This window comes from Bombus impatiens, unplaced genomic scaffold (assembly GCF_000188095.3).
Source record: "Bombus impatiens unplaced genomic scaffold, BIMP_2.2 scf_0217, whole genome shotgun sequence".
In the NCBI taxonomy this organism is placed as follows: domain Eukaryota; kingdom Metazoa; phylum Arthropoda; class Insecta; order Hymenoptera; family Apidae; genus Bombus; species Bombus impatiens.
The window spans coordinates 1809615-1836404 of record NT_176636.1 but is presented as its reverse complement, the minus strand read 5'-3'; the positions used below and the strand labels follow the sequence as shown (position 1 = coordinate 1836404).

The 26790-nt window shown below is 35.9% G+C and overlaps 4 protein-coding genes across 10 annotated transcripts; 2 read left to right on the top strand and 2 right to left on the bottom strand.

Moving 5' to 3' along the window:
* Positions 1 to 104: 104 nt before the first annotated feature.
* LOC100748211 (zinc finger Ran-binding domain-containing protein 2) lies at positions 105 to 3261 on the top strand. 3 transcript variants are annotated; one of them, XM_012383475.3, is made up of 8 exons: positions 105 to 577; positions 1234 to 1286; positions 1439 to 1520; positions 1837 to 2161; positions 2229 to 2323; positions 2384 to 2425; positions 2617 to 2674; positions 2902 to 3261. In XM_012383475.3, exons 1-7 carry the CDS (start codon positions 504 to 506, stop codon positions 2657 to 2659), a joined length of 714 nt encoding a protein of 237 aa, XP_012238898.1. In that variant the 5' UTR covers positions 105 to 503; the 3' UTR covers positions 2660 to 2674; positions 2902 to 3261. The 3 variants fall into 3 exon arrangements, with proteins under 3 accessions (XP_012238898.1, XP_003488050.1, XP_024222256.1); XM_003488002.4 differs by having other exon boundaries at positions 106 to 577; positions 2617 to 2679; XM_024366488.2 differs by having other exon boundaries at positions 106 to 577; positions 2617 to 3261.
* Positions 3262 to 4334: 1073 nt separating this feature from the next.
* On the bottom strand, positions 4335 to 9920 carry LOC100748090 (protein BCL9 homolog). 2 transcript variants are annotated; one of them, XM_003488001.4, is made up of 7 exons: positions 9567 to 9920; positions 9228 to 9466; positions 8867 to 9152; positions 8402 to 8760; positions 7794 to 8256; positions 7358 to 7565; positions 4335 to 7269 (listed from the first exon to the last, which is right to left on the bottom strand). In XM_003488001.4, the coding sequence occupies exons 1-7, from the start codon at positions 9850 to 9852 to the stop codon at positions 5412 to 5414; spliced, it is 3699 nt and encodes a 1232-aa protein (XP_003488049.1). In that variant the 5' UTR covers positions 9853 to 9920; the 3' UTR covers positions 4335 to 5411. The 2 variants fall into 2 exon arrangements, with proteins under 2 accessions (XP_003488049.1, XP_012238891.1); XM_012383468.3 differs by having other exon boundaries at positions 7358 to 7529.
* A 616-nt stretch (positions 9921 to 10536) lies between these two features.
* LOC100747966 (integrator complex subunit 12) lies at positions 10537 to 13315 on the top strand. 4 transcript variants are annotated; one of them, XM_012383470.3, is made up of 5 exons: positions 10537 to 10687; positions 11542 to 11721; positions 11962 to 12333; positions 12462 to 12534; positions 12612 to 13315. In XM_012383470.3, the coding sequence occupies exons 1-5, from the start codon at positions 10568 to 10570 to the stop codon at positions 12815 to 12817; spliced, it is 951 nt and encodes a 316-aa protein (XP_012238893.1). In that variant the 5' UTR covers positions 10537 to 10567; the 3' UTR covers positions 12818 to 13315. The 4 variants fall into 4 exon arrangements, with proteins under 4 accessions (XP_012238893.1, XP_012238894.1, XP_012238896.1 ...); XM_012383471.3 differs by having other exon boundaries at positions 12593 to 12765; XM_012383473.3 differs by having other exon boundaries at positions 10561 to 10691.
* A 4935-nt stretch (positions 13316 to 18250) lies between these two features.
* On the bottom strand, positions 18251 to 26776 carry LOC100744410 (plexin-B). The gene is made up of 8 exons (XM_003488142.4): positions 26243 to 26776; positions 25923 to 26107; positions 24955 to 25537; positions 23904 to 24829; positions 23413 to 23816; positions 22857 to 23349; positions 19030 to 22791; positions 18251 to 18941 (listed from the first exon to the last, which is right to left on the bottom strand). The coding sequence occupies exons 3-8, from the start codon at positions 25370 to 25372 to the stop codon at positions 18834 to 18836; spliced, it is 6111 nt and encodes a 2036-aa protein (XP_003488190.1). The 5' UTR covers positions 25373 to 25537; positions 25923 to 26107; positions 26243 to 26776; the 3' UTR covers positions 18251 to 18833.
* Positions 26777 to 26790: the final 14 nt, after the last annotated feature.

Sequence of the window (26790 nt, the reverse complement as noted above, 5' to 3'; positions counted from 1 at the left end):
ACGCTATAACGAATATAACTTACATTTTTTTAAAATTCTGTTGTAACAGTTATCTCTAAAAGAAAATACAATTCATCAACCTTCACATTTATTATATTTTATTATTCCTATTGTGCATTTCATCAATTAAATAAGAAGTAACACGCGCGGTTAAAATTTGTGAAATCGCCACGTTACGGGCTTATCGCATCGTAGGAACTGTGATTGTGCCGTTAATGTTGCATTAGTGTGTTGCATACCATAGTTTCGGTGCGTTAATTTCTATATACGACACAATGCAATAGATAGTAGTGCGTAAAACGCATTCAGAGAAGTTGCACTTATCCGGAAAAAACTGGCGAAAGTTAAGCCTTTGTACTATTTCGATAATATTTGGACAATTACAAATACATACTTGTAAAGGTTAGATAGAATTCGGAAAGAACGAACTACACAGATCGCAAAGTTCAATGCAGCTCTGATAAAGTAGATCAGGTTTACACGCAGGGAACCCAGAGACGAAAATGGATAATAGTAAAGTGGATGAAGAAAATCAACGTAATATTAATGATGGGGACTGGATTTGTCCCGATTCTCAGTACGTAGCTTTCCTAGAGGCAACGTTGCTGTATGAAATCAGCTTTATGCTTTAATCGCGAATTTACAGTGGCCACAAAAAATATTTGCATATCACTGTATTTATCACATATTAATTACTCATGTCCATGTACATTAAATTTCGTATCATTTAATAGTGCTTTCATGCGACCATAAAAATGTGGATATCATGAAAATGAAATGTAGAACCTGATGAAAATACTTTTTGTATCCACTGTAGTTTCAACTTCGTTCAATACATATTATTTATACTATCGCTGTGTCCCTTTACAATGTTTATTTCAATTGGTAACACTGATTCTGTAATAAATCATATGATATGTAATAATGTTATCTGCTTGAGAAAAATGTTAATTATTAAATGAGTAATTTAGTATATTGTTTTTTATACTTAAAGTTAATTACACTATTATGTATACTATGCTGAAGTTTGTTCGTAGTAATTTATTGTACTAAAGAAATTTTGTATTCACTAAAGTAAAACAATAAGATGTTTAAGACTAACTTAACATAAGTCTTTTGTATTTTAAAATATTAGTATGAACCTGTAAAATGTTGATATTTAAAGATATAAAATTGTCTATATATACATACCTATTGTGTGAGATGGTGTCTTGATACTGTTTAATATTTCAGATGTGCCAATGTAAATTTTGCAAGAAGAAACTCTTGTAATCGATGTGGAAAAGGTATATAAAAGTCAATATGGTAATGTATAGTTTCTATATAATTTTCCTTATGATAATGTTTTGTTCCTTACAACTTTTTTAATGTGTTGCTTTATTAATATTACAATATATAATATTATATATAACAATTAACAAAAGATATTTTTATGCAGACAGAGGAGAGTGTCCTAAGAAAAAAAAATTGGGACAAGAAATTGGTAAAGCAGCTGCAGAGAAAAGTAGAGGATTATTCAGGTAAATAATAGGAACATATATAACAATATAACGCAGAAAGAAATTATTCTCTATTATATGAAATAAGTTTAGAATAAATATCCTAAAAAGCACAACATTCAGGGACAATATCATAATATAATTTGATCAGATTTATTTAAATGATTGGTATTTTCATTTCAATAATATACAGAGTTGTACAATATATCGTATATCTTTCTTTAACTTTCAATATACTTAGATTTTTTGTAAAATATTTACACAATGAGTAAATACTATACATACATGAATAACAGAGCAAATAAATGATTGTATGTTATGATATCTTTATATTTAGTGCTGATGATTGGCAGTGCAGTAAGTGTGGAAACGTAAACTGGGCCCGGCGACAGCAGTGTAACATGTGTAATGCACCGAAATTCGGAGAGATTGAAGAACGTACAGGATATGGAGGAGGATATAATGATCGAGGAGTCGTTGAATATAAAGAAAGAAGAGATGATGATGACGAGTACGACGAGTTCGGGCGTCGTAAAAAGAAACGAAAGATTGAAAACCGCTCAGATGACGATTCCAAAGATTCTAGGTATAGCAGCCCACCGCGTAACAAGTCTAAGGACGAGGATGAAAGAGATGAAGTGGAGAATGAAGAAGATCAAAATGTAATGTAAATGTAATTGATGTTATTTTATCGATAATCAGAAATATCAAACACATTTGAAATTTCAGGATGAAGACGAAGAGGAAGAGGAAGATGATGAAGAAGATGGTGATTTATCGAAATACGATCTTAGTGAATGGGATGACTTTGCAATTAAGAAAAAGTAAATTTTCTCATGATTAACGTTTGTATAGTAGATGCAATACATGTTGTTAATTTTCAGTACAAATGGGAGCACTGCATCTTCAGAAGAACAACAATCAAGGTAATAATAACAATAAAAATGGAGGACCTATATAAGCAACTTTCTCTTACTTTCATTTAGCAATTTTCCTTTGTTATAAACAAGATCAATAATTCATAATATCATCATTAGAGAATTTGAGAAAATAATAATTATATCGATAAAAACAGGTAACAAACGTTTTATATATGGACGTAATATTTTTTTTACAGAGATAAAGATGACTGGCGCGATTCGGGGACATCCAGTCAATGAGAAGATGTGCAGAAGGAAAGGTTTGACTTGGGTTTCGGGTATAAAATTGATTGCGACAATGAATCGCGATATTAATGGATGAAATTGCTAAACGGCACATTTGTTTTAAACCTTTTAGAGATAGCATTATCGTATTCCTTATTAGTTAGATTCATAATGACATGGTTAAAAGGAAGATATAGATTTAACAAGCCTGATGGAGATCATAATACAATACTCGTTAAATAAATGATTTTTTACAGGTGAGAGGAAATCCCATGAGCGAAAAATTGCTCGAGTACTAAGAGATATAACACAACGCAACAAATTTAGTGATTTAGTAAGCACCTTTGGATAAAGTGATGGACGATATACAACTTATTGCAAAGGGAATCGATTAACAAATAAGCTTTACATTTCGTGACTGAACTCATAACTTCGTTTGACTCTATGGATGGAGAATAAAATGTAGGTTACTTATTTGCGCAATATTGACCTAAATATTGCATAGTAATGTGGAAATTCGTAAAATGCTTGACGCAGGTAGAATATTTCGCTAGTAAATGAAAACAAGAAAAAAAAAACAGAAAAACAGAATGACCTGTAATTCTGATATAATTTTATGGATGATGTGTTACACGACTCGTTGTAAAAGCTCTGAATTACGAACATAGATGAAATCTTATTTCTAACTCAAAATATAAAATCTTCGAGAAAGCTCTCTATCATGTCACACTTCTAAAAAAGTTTCTTTATGTACGTTATCACAAAATTCATGACATTCTCATAGTCACTTACTTCACTTTGATTCGCTTAAAATATTGCTCAAGCTGCTTCGAAAAAAATTTTTCTTTTATTTTATCTTTTATAATTTATCTGTTTGCCTCGCTCTTTCTCTCACGTTTTCGCTCACTTTTTCTTTTCTCCTTTTTTCATGCATAACATCTAATGATTAAATAAACATAATGTAGTATTAAAAAATCATTCCCTAATGAATATAGATATGTATTGATATCTTCAGAATGAAGAAAAAGAAAAAGATACATTTTCTTGTTTTGACTATCACAGATCCGAGTAAGTTGGAAGCAGCCCGTTTTTTTCAATCGAAAAAATATGATATGAGGTATGTCATCATGACACCTGGAAACCTCTAAAAACCTGTGTTCGGTTCTCGACGGGCAGAAAAAAATACATATAGAGTAGGAGTGTGCGGATACCCGAAATTACGGATCTCGGAGCCTCAGCTCGGGTCAAGATCCCGAAAGTTTATCAGCGCAAACATATTCGAATACCCGTTATTTGAAACGTGGTTTACGATTACGTGGTACTCGATTCCGAATATAATTTTTCACATGTCATATTGTGCAATATATTCCTTGGTTTAAAATTCTTACATATGATTACAACTGCAAAAGTATAAGTTGAAAGTTTAAGTACAATGTAATAGAAAAATTATGTTCTGAATTGAGCGTCGGATCCCGAATCGAAAATCGGGTTCTGAAGTAACGGGTACCCAATTATGTTTATGTGTCGACAAACCGAGATCCCGACACGAACACGAAAAAGATTCCCGACCCGATTCTAGGCCGCAATTTTGAATACCCGCACAACCCTAATAATGTTATCAAAAAATCTTTGTGACGCCCATTTTCTCGAATAGCTACGAAACTCATTATCGATCAATTCTGATACTGACTTCTTGTAAATATCTTTATTTTTCATTTATAATAAAAATCATTCATCAACAACATAATTGTTCTTAGTCAATTATTCTTTTTTCTTATAATTATTACACTACGTAGGGTCATGATTATGCACAGTGTTGGTCACAAGGAGGAATCGGTGAAGGGAATAAAAGGGACGGGCGATACTGTTTTAAGGAGTATGTTGCAACAGGGATACATATCGTATATATGTACAATTATGAATTTGAGCTTGCTTGACTGCGTTTTTTTTTAATTATTTAGTGATAAAAGGAAGGATGAATTGTTCACCGGCGTATCTTCATGTCGTTCCTTCGAATACTTCATTAATTCTCGCACAATTACTTTATCACGAGCAATTGTTCGAATAAAAAGGAAGAAGGGACGCATTCATATCCATCTTTGTTTTTATGTTCTTTCTTTCATTTCTCGTTCCTCCTGATCCACAAAAGTCTCTAGCAACGATCACCGTATATTCCGATCGACGAAATAACGATTACTACGAAGAAAAATCAGATTTTACATTAGTATTTACATAAATCACGCAACGCCACGTGACATTCGTAATATTTCCAATTTACAGAGAGAGAGAGAAAGAGAGAATTCTGATACGAAAACGATATCCTCTAAGACGATGGAACAGATTTTGGAGTCGCGAGAGACATTAAAATGGCTTTTTAATGTCGTGATTTAAGAATAAAACGCTTATCGATATAATAACACATACATAAACAACACCGTAAATAAAGAATTGGACGAGAAATCTCGTTACCGCCAGTCACGATAAACCATCCCGCGAAAAATGGTGTTACTATTAATTATTCTCCATAATCACATCAACATTAGAACCTTAACAAATTCGACTTCTTTGTCCTTTACAAGATCGCGCGCAATAATTTTTATATAAAGTTTTACATTATCCGAAAAACTCGTGTTCGTTCGTTATGATCGGATTAATTGTCCTCGGATTAATAAACGCAATTGTCGAAAAGGACACAGAAAGGCCACCACAATCATAAATCATCGTCGTCGCGACGTCTATCTTCGATCAGACAGCTTACACGTTAGTTTTATTTCGGCATAAAGAACTGCTGATGCGAATGCGAGTTTGGCGGCGGATGTAAAGTAGGATGTGGTGGACCGCTACCCCTTGTCCCTGTAGCGTAAAGTTGTTGCTGGAAGTTATGGAATTGTTGAGCATAATTTGGATCCGACATACTAGGTCCACTACCGACGAAAGGGCTGTTCTTGAAATTACTAGTAGCACCACCCATGCTCGGAGGTAATGGCTGTGTCGCATCCGGGGGAGGTCCTAATCCCATTGGGCTGCCTTTGCTGCCGGATACGTACATACCAGGATTCGGTTGACTGGGAACTTGTGATACCATGTCAGGTGGGAAGACTTTATCTGGATCCATTGAACCGCCTGGAAAGACGCCACCACCAACCATGTGTTGCATTCGCATTAAATTAGGCTGAGGTCTCATATTGCCGACAGGTCTCATCGAAGGATGTACACCAACTGATGTGTTCATCGATTGTCCGTCCATCCTTGGAGAGCCTCCCATGCCAGGAAGTCCACCGCTCATGGTTGATGGCATACCAGTATGCGGGCCCATACTGTTCGGTACACAACCGTTTGGGAAGTACTGAAGATTTACAGACGGTGTGCCCATCTTTGATTCTAAATTAGACAAGGGATTCGTGAATCGTTGAAGGAAGTCCAAACTTGGTGGTCCTCTTGGCGTATGACCGACGTTGGGCCTTGCTGGTAGATATTGTATCGTGTTTGGAGCACTAGGTTTTACTTGAACATTCGCTCCGTTATAAGGACTAGGGCCAGTCACATGACCTGTCATTAATCTTGGCGGCGGTGCATGAGGATCGCCACCAGGATATGCTCCTGTCGCATTACCTGAATGGCTACTCATCATACCATGGCCCATGATAGGATGACCCATTTTACTAGGTACACCGGGACTTCCTGTGTGTGAAGTTGTCGGGCTATAACTCGTTGGTGGTCCTGCCAAACTCATACACATTCCTCCTACTTCGCCCTGTTCACTGGTCGGACCACCCATATGACAACTTCCATTCATTTCGCCACCCATTTGCATCATGTGCATACTGTGCGGATTCCCGAACTGCATCATCCCGGTGTTCCCGGAATGAATAGGTCCTTCGTTTCCTAATGAATTGCTAGCTGCCGTATTAGTAAGTTGTTGACTCATCTGAGCTAAGGAAGTTATGGGATCAAAGTGATTTGTACTCATTGCGGTTAAACTGCCGAGTCGCCCTCCGATATTGTTGGGATTAAGAGGCACATTGTCTGAAGGTTGACTCACGTTCACAGATGGTCTACCGCAAGGGAAGGAGGCGCTTGGACCTCCCAGAGAAGGTACCACCGTTGCGTTTCCAGAATTACTTGGATTTGTAAGACTTGGATTTGTAGACTGTTGTTGTTGTTGTTGTTGTTGTTGTTGTGGAGGAGGTTGTTGTGGTTGTTGTTGCGATTGTTGCTGTGGTTGCTGTTGCTGTTGCTGCTGTTGGGGCTGAGTTTGTTGTTGCTGAGTATCTTTCGTTGATGGCGGAGATGTGTCGGGTTTCGTAGTAGGTGACGCTGGTACTGTTCTTGGAGGACCCATACTATCTGGTATATTCGTGTTATGCGGTGCTGGACTACTCTGTGCACTTGCACTAGACTTATTTCCGGGTTTTCCAGGATCAACTGGAGTATGCGGAGCACCATTGCCTGGTGTGTGCGGAGTATGAGGAGTATGTGGACTGTGTAAAGAGCCTGTAAACCCACGATTCATGCTATCCATTTGAACTGGACTTGCACCTTCCGATCTAGCAGGAAACTGATTGCTGTTGTCCAAAGTTCCTGGCAGAATTCTGTTTGGTATCTCTGTATTGCTGGCCGTATTCCTGAAGACATAGAATAAGATAAAATTATAAACCTACGTTAGAAAGGGAATTATACATCTGTAAGGTATTGTTATACAAGTATACTTACGTAGATAAATTGCCATCCTTTAGGCTCGTATTTGGCTGTTTCTGTATAGTCAGTTCCTGTCCCTCGAAGGTATTAAGATACTGAATTTGCTGAGGGCTTGGAACCGGCATCAGATTCGCTTCCTTAACACCCGCTGCGTTCACTGCCCCAGTGTGTTGCTGCTTTTGCTGGGCTAAGGATTGCAGCGTGCGGCAAAACATACCATCCACTATGTTGTAACATATAACACGATCAATTCACCGCGTAATATTTTTAAGTAGTGAACTTTTAAAATATTTTACGTAATAATTATAATAATCGTGGTTACTTAGTTGTTGCATTAAGATCCTTCGAATGCGATTCAATGTCAAATATTATTTAACATATCAAACAATATTTTAAGAGATAATATGATCGACTATTACAATAAAGTAATTATTCCATTATTTGGTCTTACCATTTGGAGGCTGACTGGTGGAGAAATCTAAAGATGAATCTTTTTGAGCAGTTGTTCCACTAGGACTAAGCGTTGAGATGTGCGAATGAGAAACAGGCGTTCCCGGATTACTATGATTAAGTCTCGTTGTTGATACAGCCGTTGCATTTCCAACTGTCGGATTCGGAGAGTCTTGACTCGTCGGACTTTGTCCTGGTAGATGGTTGGTTCTCTGATTACCGATTTGAAATTGTCTATTGCAGTCTGCGGGTGAATTTAGAGCTGAACTTGCGCGAGGTGACGGTAGGGATAAATTGCTGGTTGGATTATTAGGTGAAGAAGGGTTTGGGCTTTGTATCGCAATTGGCACACTCGCAGATCGCGTTGTTTGATGATACGGCGGTGGTGGCCCTTGACTACGCGGGACCCCAACCATATTAGCACCTCGCAATGAGACTCCAGTTCCAGGACTTCCAACACTGGCCTACAATATGAATAAATATTATATTAAAACGTTATACTAACATTTTTTAAGTATACTTTTTGTTTTAATATGATAGTTACCCAATAGTCATTAATCTTTAATTATTTTTCAAATACAATCTTTAATCTTTTATATTATATTTTACCTTATTTTTTCCATCAAGAAACTGATGTTGCAATTTATGCCAATCCATAGTTGGAGGACATTGAGTTGGTACAACTGAAGGAACGTTCGTTGGAGGACACGTCGATACCGCTGTTCCTTGCGTCGTGTCTAGAGTATTAGCGGTTTCTTCCTTGTGCTCAGGAAATAACATCATTTGCATTTTCCTAATGGTTGCTAATTGAACTTCTCGATGTTGCCTTTGTTGCGGAGTTAAATTTTCGTCTGGAACTTTGACACCTTGCAGTGATGGCTGTAAACTGCCTGGGCCTGGGCTGGTTGTACCTCCTAATAAATTGGGACTATGGCCCATCGTAGTACTATTAGGAGGTTGTGGATTTGCTGTAATAAAAGGTATGCTTCTAATGGCATAAAGTGTACACAAAAAGGTACCCGTAAAAAAATTGGAAACATATTTGACTACAATACAAATATAACTACATATTACCTGAGTTACCAGGTGAATTTGGTACAAGACAAGGCACATCTATATTTGCATCGTCCAATGATGGTTCAGAATTACCAAGGGTATTTCCACCATTTAAGTTCCTAAGGTTAGGTTGTTCATTCCAGAATGGAGGAGCATTAGGATCAAGAGCCGGTAGATCAGGAGGTTGCTCATTTTGGAAAGTATTGTTTGTACCTCCTTGATGACCTTTTTGTTTCATCATTGCAAGGTTGTTTAACCATTGTGCAGGATTTTGACGAAATTGGTTTACTTTATTTGGATGTTTCTAAGGTGATAATAATATCATGTTAGTAAATATAAAAATAATGTAGATTTTTCTTTAGGAAACTTTACTACATACCTCTAGATACTTCTTAGTGCCAGGTTGTGCACAATGATAAGCAATAATTGATGGATATTGTCCTTGCATCACTGCATCTGCACCTTTATTTGCTAATGTTGTAGAAAATACAAAAATTTGACTTTGCTGTTGCATATACTGAGCTTCACCGCTTCCTGTGCTAGTTCCCATCTGTTTTCCAAGAACATTACTAACTAATGGTTGAATACCATCTGCGGTAATCACATTACCACTACAATCTACAACAATGAATAAAACAAATAAAATAATTGCACACAATAATTAAACATCAAGAATATAAATAATTAACAAAGGCATAAGAATTAAATTTAGTCCTACCAGGTATATCATCTGTGGGATTGTTATGATCACCTTCTTGCTTCACTGAGTTTAGAATTGGTTGATTTGCACTATTATTTTGATTCTCTCCGGACAATGCACCTTCCCCATTGGAAGGGTCCAAACAAGGATCCCTAGAGCACTCTGTAGTGTCTTCTCCTGTTGTATCATCATTGTTACCTCCGGTGCCTTCTTCTTTGATTTTAACTGGGTCTGCGTCAGGTTCCTCTTTGACAACAGTGGTTGGTACGCAACTTGGTTCGCTGGGCTTCTTTTCTGTTTTCATGTTTGAAGCTATACTGGATGAATTATCCTGTCAGACCTCGGTCAGGTGAGTAAAGATCAAACACATGGCCACTATCGTCCGCAATGTGCGGAGTAACAACGCATTCAAAACCAGTGGTAGAGGTTAACAACGAAAAATATCGTTGACCGGTACCCGTGCCGAACGTGTCCTTAAAAAACGGTGTGCAACAGCACTCCCGAGGAAGGCATGTCTCTGTGGATCTCTATTAATTTTCCCGATGATAATACTTCTGGTGACCGTCGATTCAGCTTGTTTTCAGTCATTTAAATTAGGTAACCGCGGAATCGGATTCCTACGCATGGAGGAATCACGGTTGTCAGCGGGCGACTGATACAGGAATACGAAAGTTAAGACCAATACCACGAAGGTATCGGGACGAAGAAAATATCCTAAATGTCAGCCTCGTATCCGCAGCGAGTGCATAGCGTACCTCCGGCTTCAATGTCGTATGTAACACCACGTTGTAATCGCGTAAGACGTATTCAAAACATAGAACGGGGGCCAATGCACGCTGCACTCAAATTTCCTTGCCATTCGCGAGCATTGTTCTCCAACTTTATTTGTCACTTCATGGTCGCTTTGATTATTTATTTCTTTTACGCACGGCTGCCAACTGCTCGTCGAAAGTTAGACATCGTTTTAACGCGCCTCGAGAAGGAAGCGTTCATACCTTTTCCCCGATAAATAGAAAAAGATGGAAAGAGGCCTACCACCAGGCGTACTTGACTCGTTCCTTACACTTGATCGCCTGCAGGGTTACTATTTTGGTCTTTCTTTCCTTGTATTTTTCACCATTCTTCCGCAGCTTTTAGACGTAAGTATGTATACATATCAGGATACGTGTACCTTCCTTTATTTCATTTGGTTAAGCGGACGTTTTATTTCACGATATCTCCCTAGACAGAGGCTGCATTTATTTAACGCAGAATCAAAACTCTGTAAAATTAAATTTGGAATACGAGAGACCAGGGACGAATCGAGTGATACCGGTGCCTGGGTTCTTTAACTTCAGTTACTTTTTTACTTTATGTATATACATATAACGTACAGTCCCCATATATGGATATACTTTCCAGGCGGTATTTTTAAAATGTACAGTAACATTGGAAAAATATGATAAATTCTATTAAAATGCTAGGGTATATCTAAGCTTTTTCTATGAACGTTTAAGTTGAATAGAAACTGTAGATAACTGTGATACCTCATAGGTGCTGTTTGGAAGAAACCACGAGATAGAAATATTAAGTTCTCATGGTTTCTAATTATACGATCGATTTAGTACAAATGGAACACAAATGCTTTTTATGTACATTCAGGCGCGTAATATTTCATATTATTTATAGATTAAGTACATTAAGCACGTATATCACAATCAGCATTTTTAATATTGGTTGATTTATAAGAACTTTTTACAGGTAATAAATTTCGTTTAATCGCGATATATTAAAAAAATCAAACAATTGAATGCAATTGTAGGAATAATCAGTGAAATAAATATAACCTAGGCTTTTTTCTTTTTATATTTTTTCACTTATGTTCCAACTAATTGTGATTTAAATATTATACCATATGAATAAAAAATATTTAATCTGAAACACAAAAGAATTTACTAGTTTTATATATTACTAAAATATTTTTTATACAGTTATCATTTTTTATATTTTTCAGATTAAAATAATTCATATAAAAATGTCACAATTGGAGCTAGATCCTCAATTTACACAGGGTTTGCACCTACTACATTCTGCTAATAAAGATTCTGCGGAACAGCTGCGAGCACTTTTAGATGAAGCAATCAAACAAAAATATGGGCCATCAAAGATGTTATCGAATGTATTACACAAAAAGGTAATTAGATGATAATTAATTTAAGGACATTATGTTGAGGGTTATCCAGAATAGAATACTTCAATTAAGGTGGTTTATATTAATTAAGTTATTATAATTACAGAGTTAGTTCTGATATCAGGGCACTCGTGAAGCATAGGAGATTTCATTCACGTAAAAAGATATCTAGTATTTGATCCCTCTGATCTAATGTTGTCATTTATTTTTTGAACTTCTATCTCTTAGATTCTCTGTTTTTAGTATATGATGGAGGAACCGGTGCTGAGTGATCATAGTAGCAGCAGTAGTAGTAAAAAAAGCAAAAGCTCCTCTTCTTCTTCCTCCAAACATTCAAGTAAATCGAGCAAAAACAGCTCTCCTGTGAATTTACCAACTCGTGACACACCACCTGATATTATCCAGACTGATAATACTCTGGCATTAGAAATATTAGAGGATGATCTGACATGTGTTATTTGCAAAGGAATGGATGTTGGAGCAAGAAACAGACTTGTTGAGTGTTCAGAGTGCCATTCCTTGTACCATCAGGAGTGTCATATTCCACATATTTTAGATTCTCAAATAGATGTTCCTGGACTGGTGTGGTATTGTTCAAACTGTTCCAAATCTCAGGTGTGTGTATTCACTCACATTATAATTTATTATATTTTTTGTACATGAAATATTTTGATAATTTTTAGCAAAAAATGTTAGAAAACATAAAAGTTATGAAGTAAGAAATCTCCTTTCTTAATTTATAGGTTTCAAAAGAAAGGAGCTCACCAAAAACAGTGATAGAAAATAAATCTAAAGAACAAAAAAAATCTAACTCAGGTAAGTTTCTTATATTTTATAAAAATAGATGTATTTTCTCTTTCAATTAAAAAAGCAGTCATTACCTTGTTTAATAGGTGGTGGAAACAAAATAATACCAACTATTCATATTATAAGTGCAGATAGAAGATTAAAGGATATGATGAAAAAAGCTAAGCAAGATAAACGAAGCACAAATACTACTCAGAGTTCGAAGAATTCTCGGTCCAGCTCACCAGCAATGTCTTCAACGAAATCTCAGGAAAAATCATTACTGTACAAAATCAAGTCAGGTGTAGAATGAAACTCTCGCTCATACGAATATTGTGATAATATTGTATAATATAAAAAAGACCCAAACAAATTTTATAATTTCAACATTACAAGTTGATTAATTAATTAAAAGATAGTCATGATCGATACGTTAATATGTATATTCTGATAGCAAAATTAATATGTTTTGCCAAAGATAGTATAAATAATCTTTAAGTAGATAATATTAATTTTATATACCGCAGCAATTCCCAATTTTATGCTGAGAAAACTAAGGCTTTTACTTTTTATATTATTATGTACTTTCGTTATATGATTTTCTTTGTTTTTAATATAATTCATTACGAGATATAAAGAATAGCAGCGCGATGTAATTTGATATTGTAACGTTTAACTATAAAAATATAATTTTTTGTACAAATGTACATTAATTTAAATATACAAACATAAATGTGTAATTGAATTTCTGTAAAACTTTAAAAACCTCAAATAAAAAATGAAAGAAGCGATTGCGGGTACTCCGAAATAAGCTTTATGAGTGTCGAGTTCATTTATAATATCAATATATTTTTGCAATTTTTCAAATGCTTATTTGTTTGTCCCTACGTCCCATTGAAAATTTGGCAAGAGTCATTTCGTTCTCGAGTGTTACTTAAAATCTACTTATATGCAAGATGGGGGGGTGAATTCTATTTACATTGGGCTTTTGGAGGGTTGCATCTACACGCGTACATCGATAGATACACGCTCATACACACAGCATACACACAAGTAAAGCAGCATCGCATTCACACATTAATTACATTCATCGTTACATGCGCACATACTTTACGTAGAGGCTATACAACGAGAAAAGATACATTCAAAAATTCATAGGAATGAAAACGAGCCCGTTTTACATAACTTTTTTTTTCATACACGGTTCCCGAAGTCGAATATATTTTAAGTTATTCTTACAGGGAACAATCATCCCCCCATCCTTGTTTTCGAAGCTTAACAAAGAATAATCTTAAACTCGACATGACGTTTGGAATCGTCTATACTACGAAGCATGACATTACTAATCGACTCATAAACCGCTGAACATTTCCTCCGTTAATTACAATACAGTACATACGTTGAATGCGGAATTGACAAGCTTTTCAGATGGATGGAGTCAACTGTCGAGCGTACAAATTATCGAGAAATTCTGCTATACCACAAGCAATTCTGAATATTATACTTAAACGTCCCCATATCTTCGTAAAAATAAATATTCTGCAAAAAATTTGGAATTAGTACCAATGAACCATGTATTCATGGATCCTAAGGTTCTCTTAAAAAAACCGAATCTTTTTACGTTAGGAAATTCTTTAATCAAAAATCTATTAGGACAAAAAGACTTGCTATTGATATCTGCAGCATTAGTTAAAAATAATAAAAATATTAGTGATAGTGAATATCGAGCATTTAAATGTTCCAAATTCCAGAATTAGCATCTTCTTTTAAATAGTAAATAATATTCTTTTTATGTTTTGTTATAAATTTTTTATATTATAAGCTTTTTATATCATACTAATGTAATTATGTTGCAAGTATTTAAATCTTGAGTTTTGAACAAATAGACAAATGATTCAAGTAGTAACCAATAGCACTTCTGATATGTTTGAAATTATTTAAATTTGTTTGAAGCTATTTTTTCTTCGAATATTTTCATTTTTTTCCTCCTACAAATATGCAAGCGCTTTATATATTATTTAGATACTTCTTAATGCTTTAAGGAAACAGAATTTCATCGAGATTTTGCATGTGCACAATATACATTAAAAAGTGTAGCATGTTACACGACCTTCCATCGAATTGCGCTCGAACGTATAATGTACTTCACGTACCATATACGATATTTTACATGAACTTCTGAAAATGAGCATTCTAATCGTTCAAGATGTACCACGCACCTGCAGGGATCCTCTAACTTCAGACAATAGAGTCGAGACGTATGTATATACGAATATGTGTGCAAATATATTAGTGTACGTCAATCTGTGCAATGTGAAATAATATAAATTCAAAAGAGTTTCATATATTATAAAAATCATCGACCCTTATATTGTGGACGTTACATAATATTACTCGAATAACGAATAAACATATATAAATATATAAAAAATGCAAGTCAATTTTACAATTCCAACAGTTTCATTAATATATACTGTTTTTTTTCTATCTCTTCCATGTCTCGATGATATAAAAATATTGATATCGATAATAATAGTAATATAATTAACATTTTATGGAGTATATACAATTGGAACCGTACCATCCACAATTGAAGGATTTGTAATATGTTCGTTCAATTGTATCCATGCATATACGCTTAACAATTTGTAAGCTACAACACAAACTATCGCTCTTCATCACCAGACATCTTCGTTACATGTTTTGTATAACAATATATTAATTTAATGTAGAGCAACTAAAAAATTCCACTAATATTATGGAATAGTACTCATACAAGGAAAAATGTTTTCTTATATTTCTACATTATAACAATTTGTTCTATAATTTTCCATCACTTTATTTTAATCATTAAATTAACAAAATTTAACTAACGAAAGCGGTCTCTTTTTTCGAAAATGTTTAATAGAGAAAGAATTTTCAACTACTTCAGTAAATCTTTAATTAATAAACAGTGATTGTACGTACAATCAGAAAAGTCAATTGTAATTATATAATTCATTACTGTTAATGTATGAATATTTATATTTTTGTTTTCAAAATAACTCATAAAAATATTCAAAAACTAACAAGACTAAGATTCCTATTTAAATAATAAAAATAATAATTTTCTGTCTATCATTTTAATTTATTTCATAATAAATATTTCGTTGAATTAAAAATATTTTATAGACGATAAAGTGTAATAGTAACTTAATCGTAAAATTAATATTATTGAAATTGAGTCGAGCGAGCACGTATCTTTATTATGTATAATCTGTATATTTATAAGTTTAATATAAATACTACTGTCAACAAAATGATCTATAAAAATAAATCCATTACTCCAGTCAAAATTAATTAATTTCTTTCTGGAAGACTACATCTAATAGCTTCATATAAACAAAATAAAATACAAACACCATTCAGAAAAATGTTCTATTTCGCACGTTTATTTAAAAAAAGAAATCATTACCTCCACAAAACAAGTCTTTTCTAATTATTAGAAAGACATATATGTGTTTTGAATTTTTTGTGTAATTAATTTTGTGTATTAAATTTTACATACAAAGTAGAGGAAGAAGATCTCATCCCCTAAGGTATTTTATAAATGTTACTATCATTTAATTTTGTCATTCCATCGATAGAACCTTCATAGAATCATTTGGACTAAAAATTTTGCTTCGCATTGTCTCTAACTTCAAAACAAAAATAATCATTATATTCACCACTATAAATTCATTGTACAAATAGAATATGTTCAACAAATAAAAATACTTGACAAAATAATCCTCCTAAACTTACAGTACGTGTTCCTCTTTTTAATTCAATATACAAGAAAGCTGACCTTAATTTCACAGGAGATAGTGATTTAAATACATATAAAATAACGCGACTAAAACATTACAAGAGATATGATAACAGAATGAATGTATAAATAATAAAAGCTCATTTAAATCCCATTCTCCATTCTGTTATCATTTGTTCATGTATGTGTGTTACATATTATATGTAAAATATCGTGTGAAATATACATTGAGAAAATATGATATACATGGAATTAAATTATTATAGAATTTCGATTCGCATCTACATCATTTCCAAATGTTGTATCGTCGTTTCACGTACACCAAAAGTTCAGTAAAACGACTTTATGTTTCAGAAAAATTACAGCACGTATGTTGACGTGTATCAAAGAAAAAGTAATACATTAAATCACATAGGACAGATTGACGTATCATTTCCTGTATAGATAATCCGGTCATCAGTATATAAATAAATACAATACATATAATAGAGAGATACACAGGTTGATGGTAATCGACAGGGAAGCTGAGGGCCTGTAGAGCAGATAAAATACACGAAAGTGTTAATTAAGTACAAGAGTGAGCTTGAACCTCAGCTTTCCCAAACCTACCATTCACAAAATTATCAAATAATTGGTTACGCGATTCAATCGAACGTTTAAGTAGGTCTGTTCTGGTGTAACAGTTCCTAAAAAAGCGCATGGAGAAAAATTGGCAGTGCGCAATGGGCAGTGAATCGAACTGTTATTAAATACCTATACACTGGAATAATGAATAGTATCAGGGACACTTAAATGCTTCCTTTAAAAAATGCAATTTTTCAAACTGAGGCAGTCTTAGGTAAAGTAAAATGGCGATGTAATCCCAAGAAAAATACTGTTCATCGTTGTGTCTTGTTAAACCTTCCTTTTTTTCCCGATACGTTTAACCGCGATATTATTGACCAACTGGCGAAAAATTCTGAAACTCTAATAACCGGCGAAAATACAACCAGACATGTATAAAATTTTCCCTTCTACTGTGTTTTCTTTTTTGTCATTTTTTTCATTTTTTTTTTAATTCGCGTTCATTAAGAGTCTAGAAACTTCCTCGCCGGTATACAATATAAAAGATCTTTCTCGTTTTTTGCATCTATTATGTGCTTTCTTTATGCTTAACAATATACCATAATAACTATTGTTGAATGGGCAATTAGTCGATAATTATATCTATATAGATAATAATACAACTTAATGGTAGTAAGAGCAATAATAGATATAATATAGCTCCTATAGTGGTTGTAAAATCATTATATGATCCACATAGTGGCCTTCCAGATCGTAGCAACAGTCATATATATATAAATGTAATCGTATAAAGTAAATAAAAACAGACTGAAAAATGAACAGAAAATGTAATAGAAAAGAATTCTTTTTTTACGTACTAAATATACGCAGATAGGCCTAGAGTAGTCTGAACTGCTCTCACAACTTTTAATTGAGAAGCCAATTCTTTTTCCTTTCATTTAACATTACTTTAATTGCCTTAATTTAGTGTCGTTCCTTGCTCTCTCACGCTCTCTTTCTCTCTCCCACTCACGTTTTTTCTCGTTCGTTCTCTCTTTTTTCTGAAAAAGGGTTCTTTACCCTCAACTTATAATACATATATAGACCCTCTCTAACTAGCTCACTACAATCCGTGGAGGTGTATGTTGCGTGACCTTTGCTTTATATATTTTTTATGTATATATATATAATATATAACATATTAATAATATATATATCGTAATGAAGATAGTAGGCATAGCCACTCGTGCTCGGATCACAGACTACTTGCTGCCGTACTCCCTTTGTACAGACAGTCTGGTGGACACTATGGCTTTTTCTCTTATTTAACGTTCCCATACGTTATTTTTCTTCGTGTTATATATACTACGTATACACGTATAGACATTCGGCCAACAATGAAATCATTAATTTCCATTTGTTTTTTTTTTACTTTTTTTTAATAAGTATTTTTTGCACGAATTTTGCATCTCAAATCCTTAAAACGCGTAGGCGGACCAATATTCAGCTACGTCACCGGAGATATAGTTTTTCGATCATAAGATAAATTATATCCCTTACTAACGAAGATTCCACCGATTGCATTGAGATTCCCTTCGTCGTTTTCTTATAATTTGTTACAAATATACTATATATATATATGTATAGTAAAATAAATGAAATATACAATATTAATAAAAACAGATCAGGTTTAAAGGTTAGAGTTCATCATTTTCTCTTTTGTTACCATTTTGCTAACATCTGTACGTGTGTACGAGCGTATTTCGATACGGCCATGACATATAGACGTAAATACTACAGCCAGGATTAATTTATCCTAAGAAAAACTATCGCCTGACTAGCCTTAACGAAATCGCACGTATTTTTTACGGCATTGTTATTCACATGGTGTGTAGATTTGTACATATGTAACGAGGTGTATCTGATGCATGAAATGGAGGCACTAGTCAGTGTTTCTGGAGAGATTGACGGGTCCTGGGATAGCAATGAGGAGGTTGTGTCAGCAGGCACTGGTTTCCTCTCCTTCGAGTGTGCACGCGACATTCTCTAGCCTGTGGGCTAGATGTAATTTACGACAGCCTGCGTCTGTCTCCAAGGCCTCTAGGATCTATGCAATATTCCATTAATTAAATTACCAATCAACAAACTAAACATTTTAATAAAAAAGAGTCAAGCTTTGCTTTCAAGATACTTACTTGTTCATAATACTTGCTGACATAGATGTAAAGTTCTTTTAGTGCTGCGATCACATCAAACTCATTTGCATGTGACGCACTCAGCTGTTGCATGGCACTAGACATTTCTTGATCAGTGATTTGTGGCAGTCTTTGTACATCTGTGTAAAAACGACCCACTTTCTCTCGGTAATGCGGTATGTCCTTGGCAAAGAGTAACTTATTCGACGGTGAATCTTTCCCCAGCCTGTGTTCCGTCATCGAACAAGAGTCCATAAATGTTTGCGCTATCACGGAGAGGCTCGAGTCAACCGTCGTGGACTTATTTATATCGAACATGAAGTCTGGATTCTTAATAAAATTCACCCAAAATCTAAGCGGCAAACTATTCGATTTCCATGCGTGCGGTACCTCCGGGTCAACGATCCCGTGTTGCTTCGCAGCATCGTCCAGGAGATCGAACAGCCATTTTACAGCACTGGGTAATGCTTCGTTCGCTGTTAGAATCGTATTCAAAAAATCATCGACGAACTTTTGAACGGTACCCTTCGTCGATAGTAATCTCGTTAAAAATATTTCAGGGATGGCTTTGTGTGTTCGTTCTGGATGATGATGCTTGCTACCGGTGAAACCCATACCTGGCGGATAGTGACTTTCTTCTATAGGCCTTACCAAATGATATAATCGTTGATTACCTCCATGACCGCTTTCTACGTCGCCGTTTGCTGTTATGATCGGCGGTGAATGTTGAGATTCGAAGTATAAACCGCTAACGGGATGATTGTACATTACAGGACTAATTAGATTGTGATTAGGTGTGGATGGAAGATGCGTGGACGAACAGTGATTCGCGTGACGATGTAGGTGATGGTGATGTGCATGGTGATGAATAGACTGCTGCTGATGATGATAGTGCGATGGTTTACAATTGTGACACGGTGGTTTACAGGCGACGGAAAAGCCATCGTTCTGTCTAGGAATCAACGACATCACTGCTGACTCTTTCACACCATAATGCGCCAACGTGTTTATCTTTTTCCATTCGCCGCTGCACTTTGACGTGAGATCCTCATCCTGAAGAGTTAAATGTCCGCCTCTACCGTGTCTCCATTCCAAATCTACGTCATGAACGGACGGCCTCAGTGAGAAAGGAGTATTCTTGTAGAGAGCATCTAGGATCTTGGACTTCACTTGATTTATAGTATCACAATCTAACACCTTGCACTGGATTTTCTCATCGAGATCATCTTGGACGACATGCAGAGTGACCACGCTGTGCTCAATCTGTTCACGGAGTAGCCTTTCTTCAGATAACGAGTATCTAGCGTCGTACGTAATCACGTCCACAGGACCCTTTTCTATCTGGTGCTTTATTGCCTTGAACAATAAAAATAGAGAGGAACCTGCATAGTCTTTAAGGTAATTGTACATACAAAGAGCCATCCAGTTAGTTAGCATCTTTTCTACCACGGATTCGGTCCTTCTAAGCATCAACTGAGGATGCTTTGTGTTCACTGCCTTTTCAATAAGTCTTAGTAAAAGATTCATGAGAATATCAGTCGCATACTCCATCTTACCCATCAGGACGACCATAAGTAATGATGCAACATTCACTTTATCTCTAATATTAAAGTCTTTCTGAGCCTCTAAGGTTTCGATGAACGTTAATACGAAGTATTTATTATTGATCAGTTGCTCGAACTGGATCATGGCAGCATCGTAGTTTGTACGAGACACATTACTACGTGATCTAGGATCATTTAATATAGGATGATGCGTAACACCGGGAAAAAATACTTTCATAATGTAATTCTTGTGGTCTAAAGTCGGAATACCGGACGACTCCAGATCAGCGGTTAAATCAGTCATATCGGTTTGTAGTTCAGCAAATGCTTGCTTACATTCCATCCTAACATTGCTTTCCAGAGTATCCATCTGTATCTGTATCCTTTTATATTCTCTCTCTGCTTGTGTACTCTTCCTTCTATATATTATTAACACTAAAACAAACAGAAACACAAGACCAAAAGTGCCAGCAGCTATTCCAGCAATTGCCTCTGGTGGGATCGGATAAGATTTAATCACTTCGTAGCGCAGATAACCAATGGGGAACCTTAGGCTACGACCCACACGTACTACCACCAAGGGTAAACCATTTTCAGTTTTAATTCCAAGTTCATCCGTATCAGCTGGTTGTTGATCAGGAGGAATGCAAACCAATTGAGTTAGAGCAAGCGAAGTCACGTTACATGGCATTGTACCGACAGTAACGTTCACATCAGACTCATCACTGGCAAAAATCAAATTTTCCCCCTCGATAACTAGTGTATCACCTTTATATAATTTAATGTTACGCGGAAAGGCAAGAAATTTCGGGTCTTCCACATAAAGTAAGCGATTTCTAAGACTCTTAAAATGCTTTTCCAAATCTCGTACACTTTCCACATTGTCCATAATAAATGCTATTTTCAAGGATAATTGAGATTCCTTTAACTTTAATGATTGAGGTGGTGTGCTTTGGCTATTAGCAGTAGCACGCCCGTTACGTCGAAGAGTCATGAACCGCTTAGCAACACTAGGACTTGGGCATTCCATCTGCGTCGGGTTTAATACTGTACAAACAGTCCTATTTACTGGCAGTAGTTCATTGTCGAAGTATACCTCCATTTCGGGCTTCTGGATAGTATCTAGATTGGTGCCGTGAACGGTGATCATACGGCCACCAGAAGCAAAACTTGTTAGTGGCTTAATCTCCATAATAGTAGGATCATGAGTGTAGTTATAGGGATTACCAATTAAAGTGCGATTCGCACCATCTATGCTAAGAGTCAGTCTGTCGATTCTTCTTACTCTATCGGATTTACTTGTTACACAAGTTAATCTGGTACTACTCGCTTGCGTGGCGTTAACATGACATGCTAACTCGTCTAGGTAGGCTGATATAGTACTACCAATATTTAAATACATTCCAGTAATGGCAAGTTGCGTACCACCACTTTGTGGACCAACTGATGGGTAAACACCAGACAATCGTATATCCTTGTAATTAAATAACACTGCGCTTTCAGTGTAACCAGCGTCATTACCAACCACTACAGAGGCAGTGTCCGTTGCTTCGTGTCTTCCTGTACGACAAACGATGCGTACGGACACTTCATAGTCGACTAAAGTACATGGTGTGTTACCAATATGTATTTTTCCATCCACGTCGCTTTCTTTCAGCCCCAAATTACTACCTTCGATAGTGACCAATGTTCCACCTTCGATCGGTCCACTGAGAGGTTTAATCATGTCTATCCTCGGTTTCGGACACTCGGTAAATGGCGAGTGCAAGCAAGAATGCCGGTACACGCAACTATTACCGCACCAAGTACATTCGAAACGCGCATCTCTGGTCACGCAAAGGGAACAATCTGCGTGTTCGCGATGCGAACCCAACACTTCACACTTATAAAGGATGATAGTAGTTTTGTCCACGTGATGATTAATGTTCCAGACAACCGTTACCTCTGCTTCGTATTCGCCAGTGACCGCCTCATACGAGTAAACTGTTTTATCACATACTATAAAACGGCTGCTATCGACACGAGCTTGTACTTTTAAATTAGCACCCTCGATTGAGACGATGCATTGGAAACCACTGTGTCCTACTTGAGGATGCGGTAAATTCTCAACCTCGAGCACTATCTCTTTGGGTACACTGTTAGGTAACATCAATGGTTCCTGGCGTTGAACGAACTTTGGACAGTATTGTGCTCCATGCGCAGCTAAATTTGCTTGATTCTGTGAGCAGAAAGTTATCTTTTTCATAACAATACTAAATTTTATCTAAACATTAATACACTTACGTTTTCTCCCGAAATGATACCCTGACAGCTTGTGTTATGTGTACATTTATTATCATAGACACACCAACTACAGGCCCATTGAGATTTTACACACTCTGTACACACGGTATGCCTAGAGCAATCGAAGAAAGCGAAATTTCGTGAGACAAAATCTTTATTTGTTTCACTAGAGCGCACAGATAAAGGTACCAGAACATGATCGGCCCCGTCTGGTATATTCGGTCTTTCAAGTACGGGTGGTGTAGGACAAGATAATCCAAATCCGGTCATTAGTGCATCTATAGGTTCGGCGTTACCAAAAACACATTTGTAATTTGCGCCTGCTGGTAATTCGGGTAAAGTTCTGATTGTTAAGTGAACGGTGGTCATTTGATTGATAGGCATACGATCTGGAAGAACTTGCTCGAAATCAATGCATTGTTGTCCTGTACCTAAAGATAACCATCGTGGACTACTATGACTTGCTTTCTGACAATCTCCTCTAACTGTGCATCTAGAAATATACATTAATATTATTAAACAAAAGAAATAATGAAGAAAAAAATTAGATATTCACCTTTTTTCTAATGAACACCATCCACAATAAGGATCTTTCGCGTCTAGACAACTGCTGCAATTAGTATAACTACTGCAATGTTCAACTTGCACCTTAGAAATTTTAGAAGTCGATAAAACGTAAATATGTTCTCCATCTGGAGAAATCAAAGTATCAGGCATCAATCTGTTTCCTTTATCGATTACAATATTTTCGTAGACGAATGCTTCATTTCCAGAAAGTAAAACTTTTTTCAGAGAACCGTCGTTAGTACCTAAGAATGCAACGGTATGACTTTCTGTATTAGCTATTGTTACAGAGGTAATGAATTCGTCAGGAAAATGTAAAATTGCTTGTCCCACAATTGGTGACATTCCGGAGATTTTCAAACCCACTTCACAGAAGTGCAAAATGTTGCCCGCTGTCTGGATAGAAAAATAAAGACACAACTCAATAAAAATATGCAATATTTTCAAATGGTAATATTTCAGTTCTTTAAATTTTATACTTACTCCTGCCGCAGGACATTTTCCATCTTGTATAGGACCACTGACATATCCCATGTTTCTATATTTAGTACTACCATTGAGACACATATGGATATTTTCAGTAAATCTTGTTTCAATCTCTTGCAAACTGTACACGCAAAGTGCTGACCGAGACAGCGGTTCGTTCGTGATTCCTCTACTTGGAGAAAATACGGAGACAAAAATGGGATCACCAACGGAAATACCCAATTGCATGGCTATATCACTACCGGCTGGTGCCACTTTCGCGTCTTGCACTAAATTATAAGATTGCGATTTTCCATCTCCTAAATTAACAGTACACTGTAGCGTCACTTCTGTATAACTATCATAATTTGGGTCATTGATACAGCTTCGAGCCAATCTAGAGATGTAACCCTTTTCCTCTTCTTCAGGAAGATGAGACTGTTTTTGTACCAATACAAAATATGCATAGTTGTTGGCATTGAACCCATACACATATTTAACCAGAAAATGGTCTCGATATTTCACGTCGATGTATACGATTGACTGTTTATTGAACGTATACTCCGCGAATTCTAAATTGTGAAGATTTCTGCTAGAAATAGCAGGCACGTCATGCCTGTAATCTCCTCTATTAGTGAATGTAGTACCAACATAGAGTATATTCGTTTGTCCCCAAGCATTGTATTTTTCGGGCCCAATAAAAGCGTATGTAGAAGAGCTTTCATCGTTTGCTGCTACACTATGGGGAATGAATTCCGGCTTAATAGATATGTTTGACATTTTGTACTTTTCACAAGCACCTTGAAGAAGGGAACCGCATGCAATCAGTGTTTGTGATTCAAGATCAGCGATTAATAGTTTGTTTACATTGTCCATTAAAGATGTAGTTATGTCTCTGGAAGGACAGCCTGTTGCATGGCACTGAGGATTATCCAATCTTGGTCCTGAAAACAATAATGGATAACAATAACTTTTTTAATAATGTTTCCATAGTACAAATATATATATATATATATATATATATCTTTTATAAAATAGACAATTCTCATAAAAAGAATGAATAGCTAACCTGTGGAAACATATTCCTCCAGTCTGAGATTAGAATCTAACTGTAAAAGTCTGTTGATGGCACCTGCATATAATCTTCCTGTTGCAGGATCTATAGTAAGGTGATTAAATCGAAGGGCACCTTCCCTCGTTGTATTTGGATCTAGAGGATAAAATCCATATCTTTGACCATCTCCCATAGGAAACTGTGTTACAATGTGTAACGATCTATTTTCTTGCACAGGTGGAGTAGTACTAGCAGGTGTATCTATGGCTGCAGTTACCAGTACCACCAGGAACCAGGTAGCAACAGACATGGATGAAAAGGATAATCGATGAAATGGTAGTAGCAGTTTAGGAGATAACACAGTAGGCGAAATGGGAAATGATACAAATCCCAAGAATCTCATGATGTGTAGGCAATAGTTGACAAAGCACATGCGCACACGCTATGCGTGTGCGTTTGTGCATGTACAAGTCTAGGGTAGGAAGCTTAGAAAATATAATAAGGGTATTTGTCCCACTGGTAGAAGGCCAGTATCAATATAGTACTACCAATTACACATGTATCCAGGCACCGACATGATGCACATTGCCTGGCACCTCTGGAACATTTCAAAACCACAATTACAATTAGTTATTTATTCTTAAAAAAATTTCACACATCACATACATTTTTCACCAATATCTACCAATTAACCAAATAAAAAATTGTTCATAAAATAACATTGACAATATATTAAATTTTAAGAAAAAGTCTAATTTACATGAAAAAAATTAAATAATTTTAACAAAATAAAACATTATAAGAGACAAAACGAAAATGTCGAAGAAACATCAGGATATATCATTAAGACATTTCGAACATTCATATTTTGTCAGGTTTACGTTACGTATCTAAATACACGAACATCCACGATCAAGCCATACAATGATTAAATATAATAATCCAAAAGTGAATTGTCAAAATGTAAATAATGTATCACTGACCGATTTCGATACTAAAACATTTCGACGACGATGTCAGGCTAGGGCAGATGGCTCCTCCACACTTTTTGAGTAACACCGATGCACGCACCGCCCTTCATTAGTACGAGCAGCATAGCTGCACTTGACAGTTAAGGCCAGTGTCTTTGCACAAAGGCAAGGATATTCTACTCCTTGTCAATAATCGTCTAACAAAACACAAACGTACTAAATTACTCAATACTCAACAATAAAATATTCTAGAAACTCATAAACATTCCCAGGAACACTCATAAAACACGAGAATATCCACGGGTAATTACTGAAAAAGAAAAAGGAATTACCTCCAGCATGAAAAAAGCTCGCAGCTTCGATTCGCTCGATCTGATATGATCATCAGTCAGCTCGTGTTAACTTTCCTTCTTTTTCTCTTGATTCACGAAAATTTCATATATACAACGAATTAAAATAAAAGGAAACAAGTTCGATTTATCACGTAGAGTCAACCCTTTTCATGAAAAAGCCAAAGTGTATAACACGACTACACGATGGAATGTTCGTACGCCAGAGTCGCTACGACACATCGCGGATATGCACTCACTATGTCCTTGATACAGGTCTCTGATATAGTATCCGAACGATGAAACAACGAAACGCACGGTTTAGACTTAATGGAACTCCTTATTATCTCTTGTAGTAACGCGTAAAGAGTATAAATACCGTTTCGTTACTTGATAATAACACTAAACAGAGAATCGGAATGAGCCGCCATTAAAATTCGACCGACAGCGACAGGCTGCACGAGTTTAGAGCAAGTTGGGGGCCGTGGCTACGGCATGCGCCGCCGCTTGTTCATTATCTTTCTCTCTCTGTTCCTCTCGTCAAGCTTTTC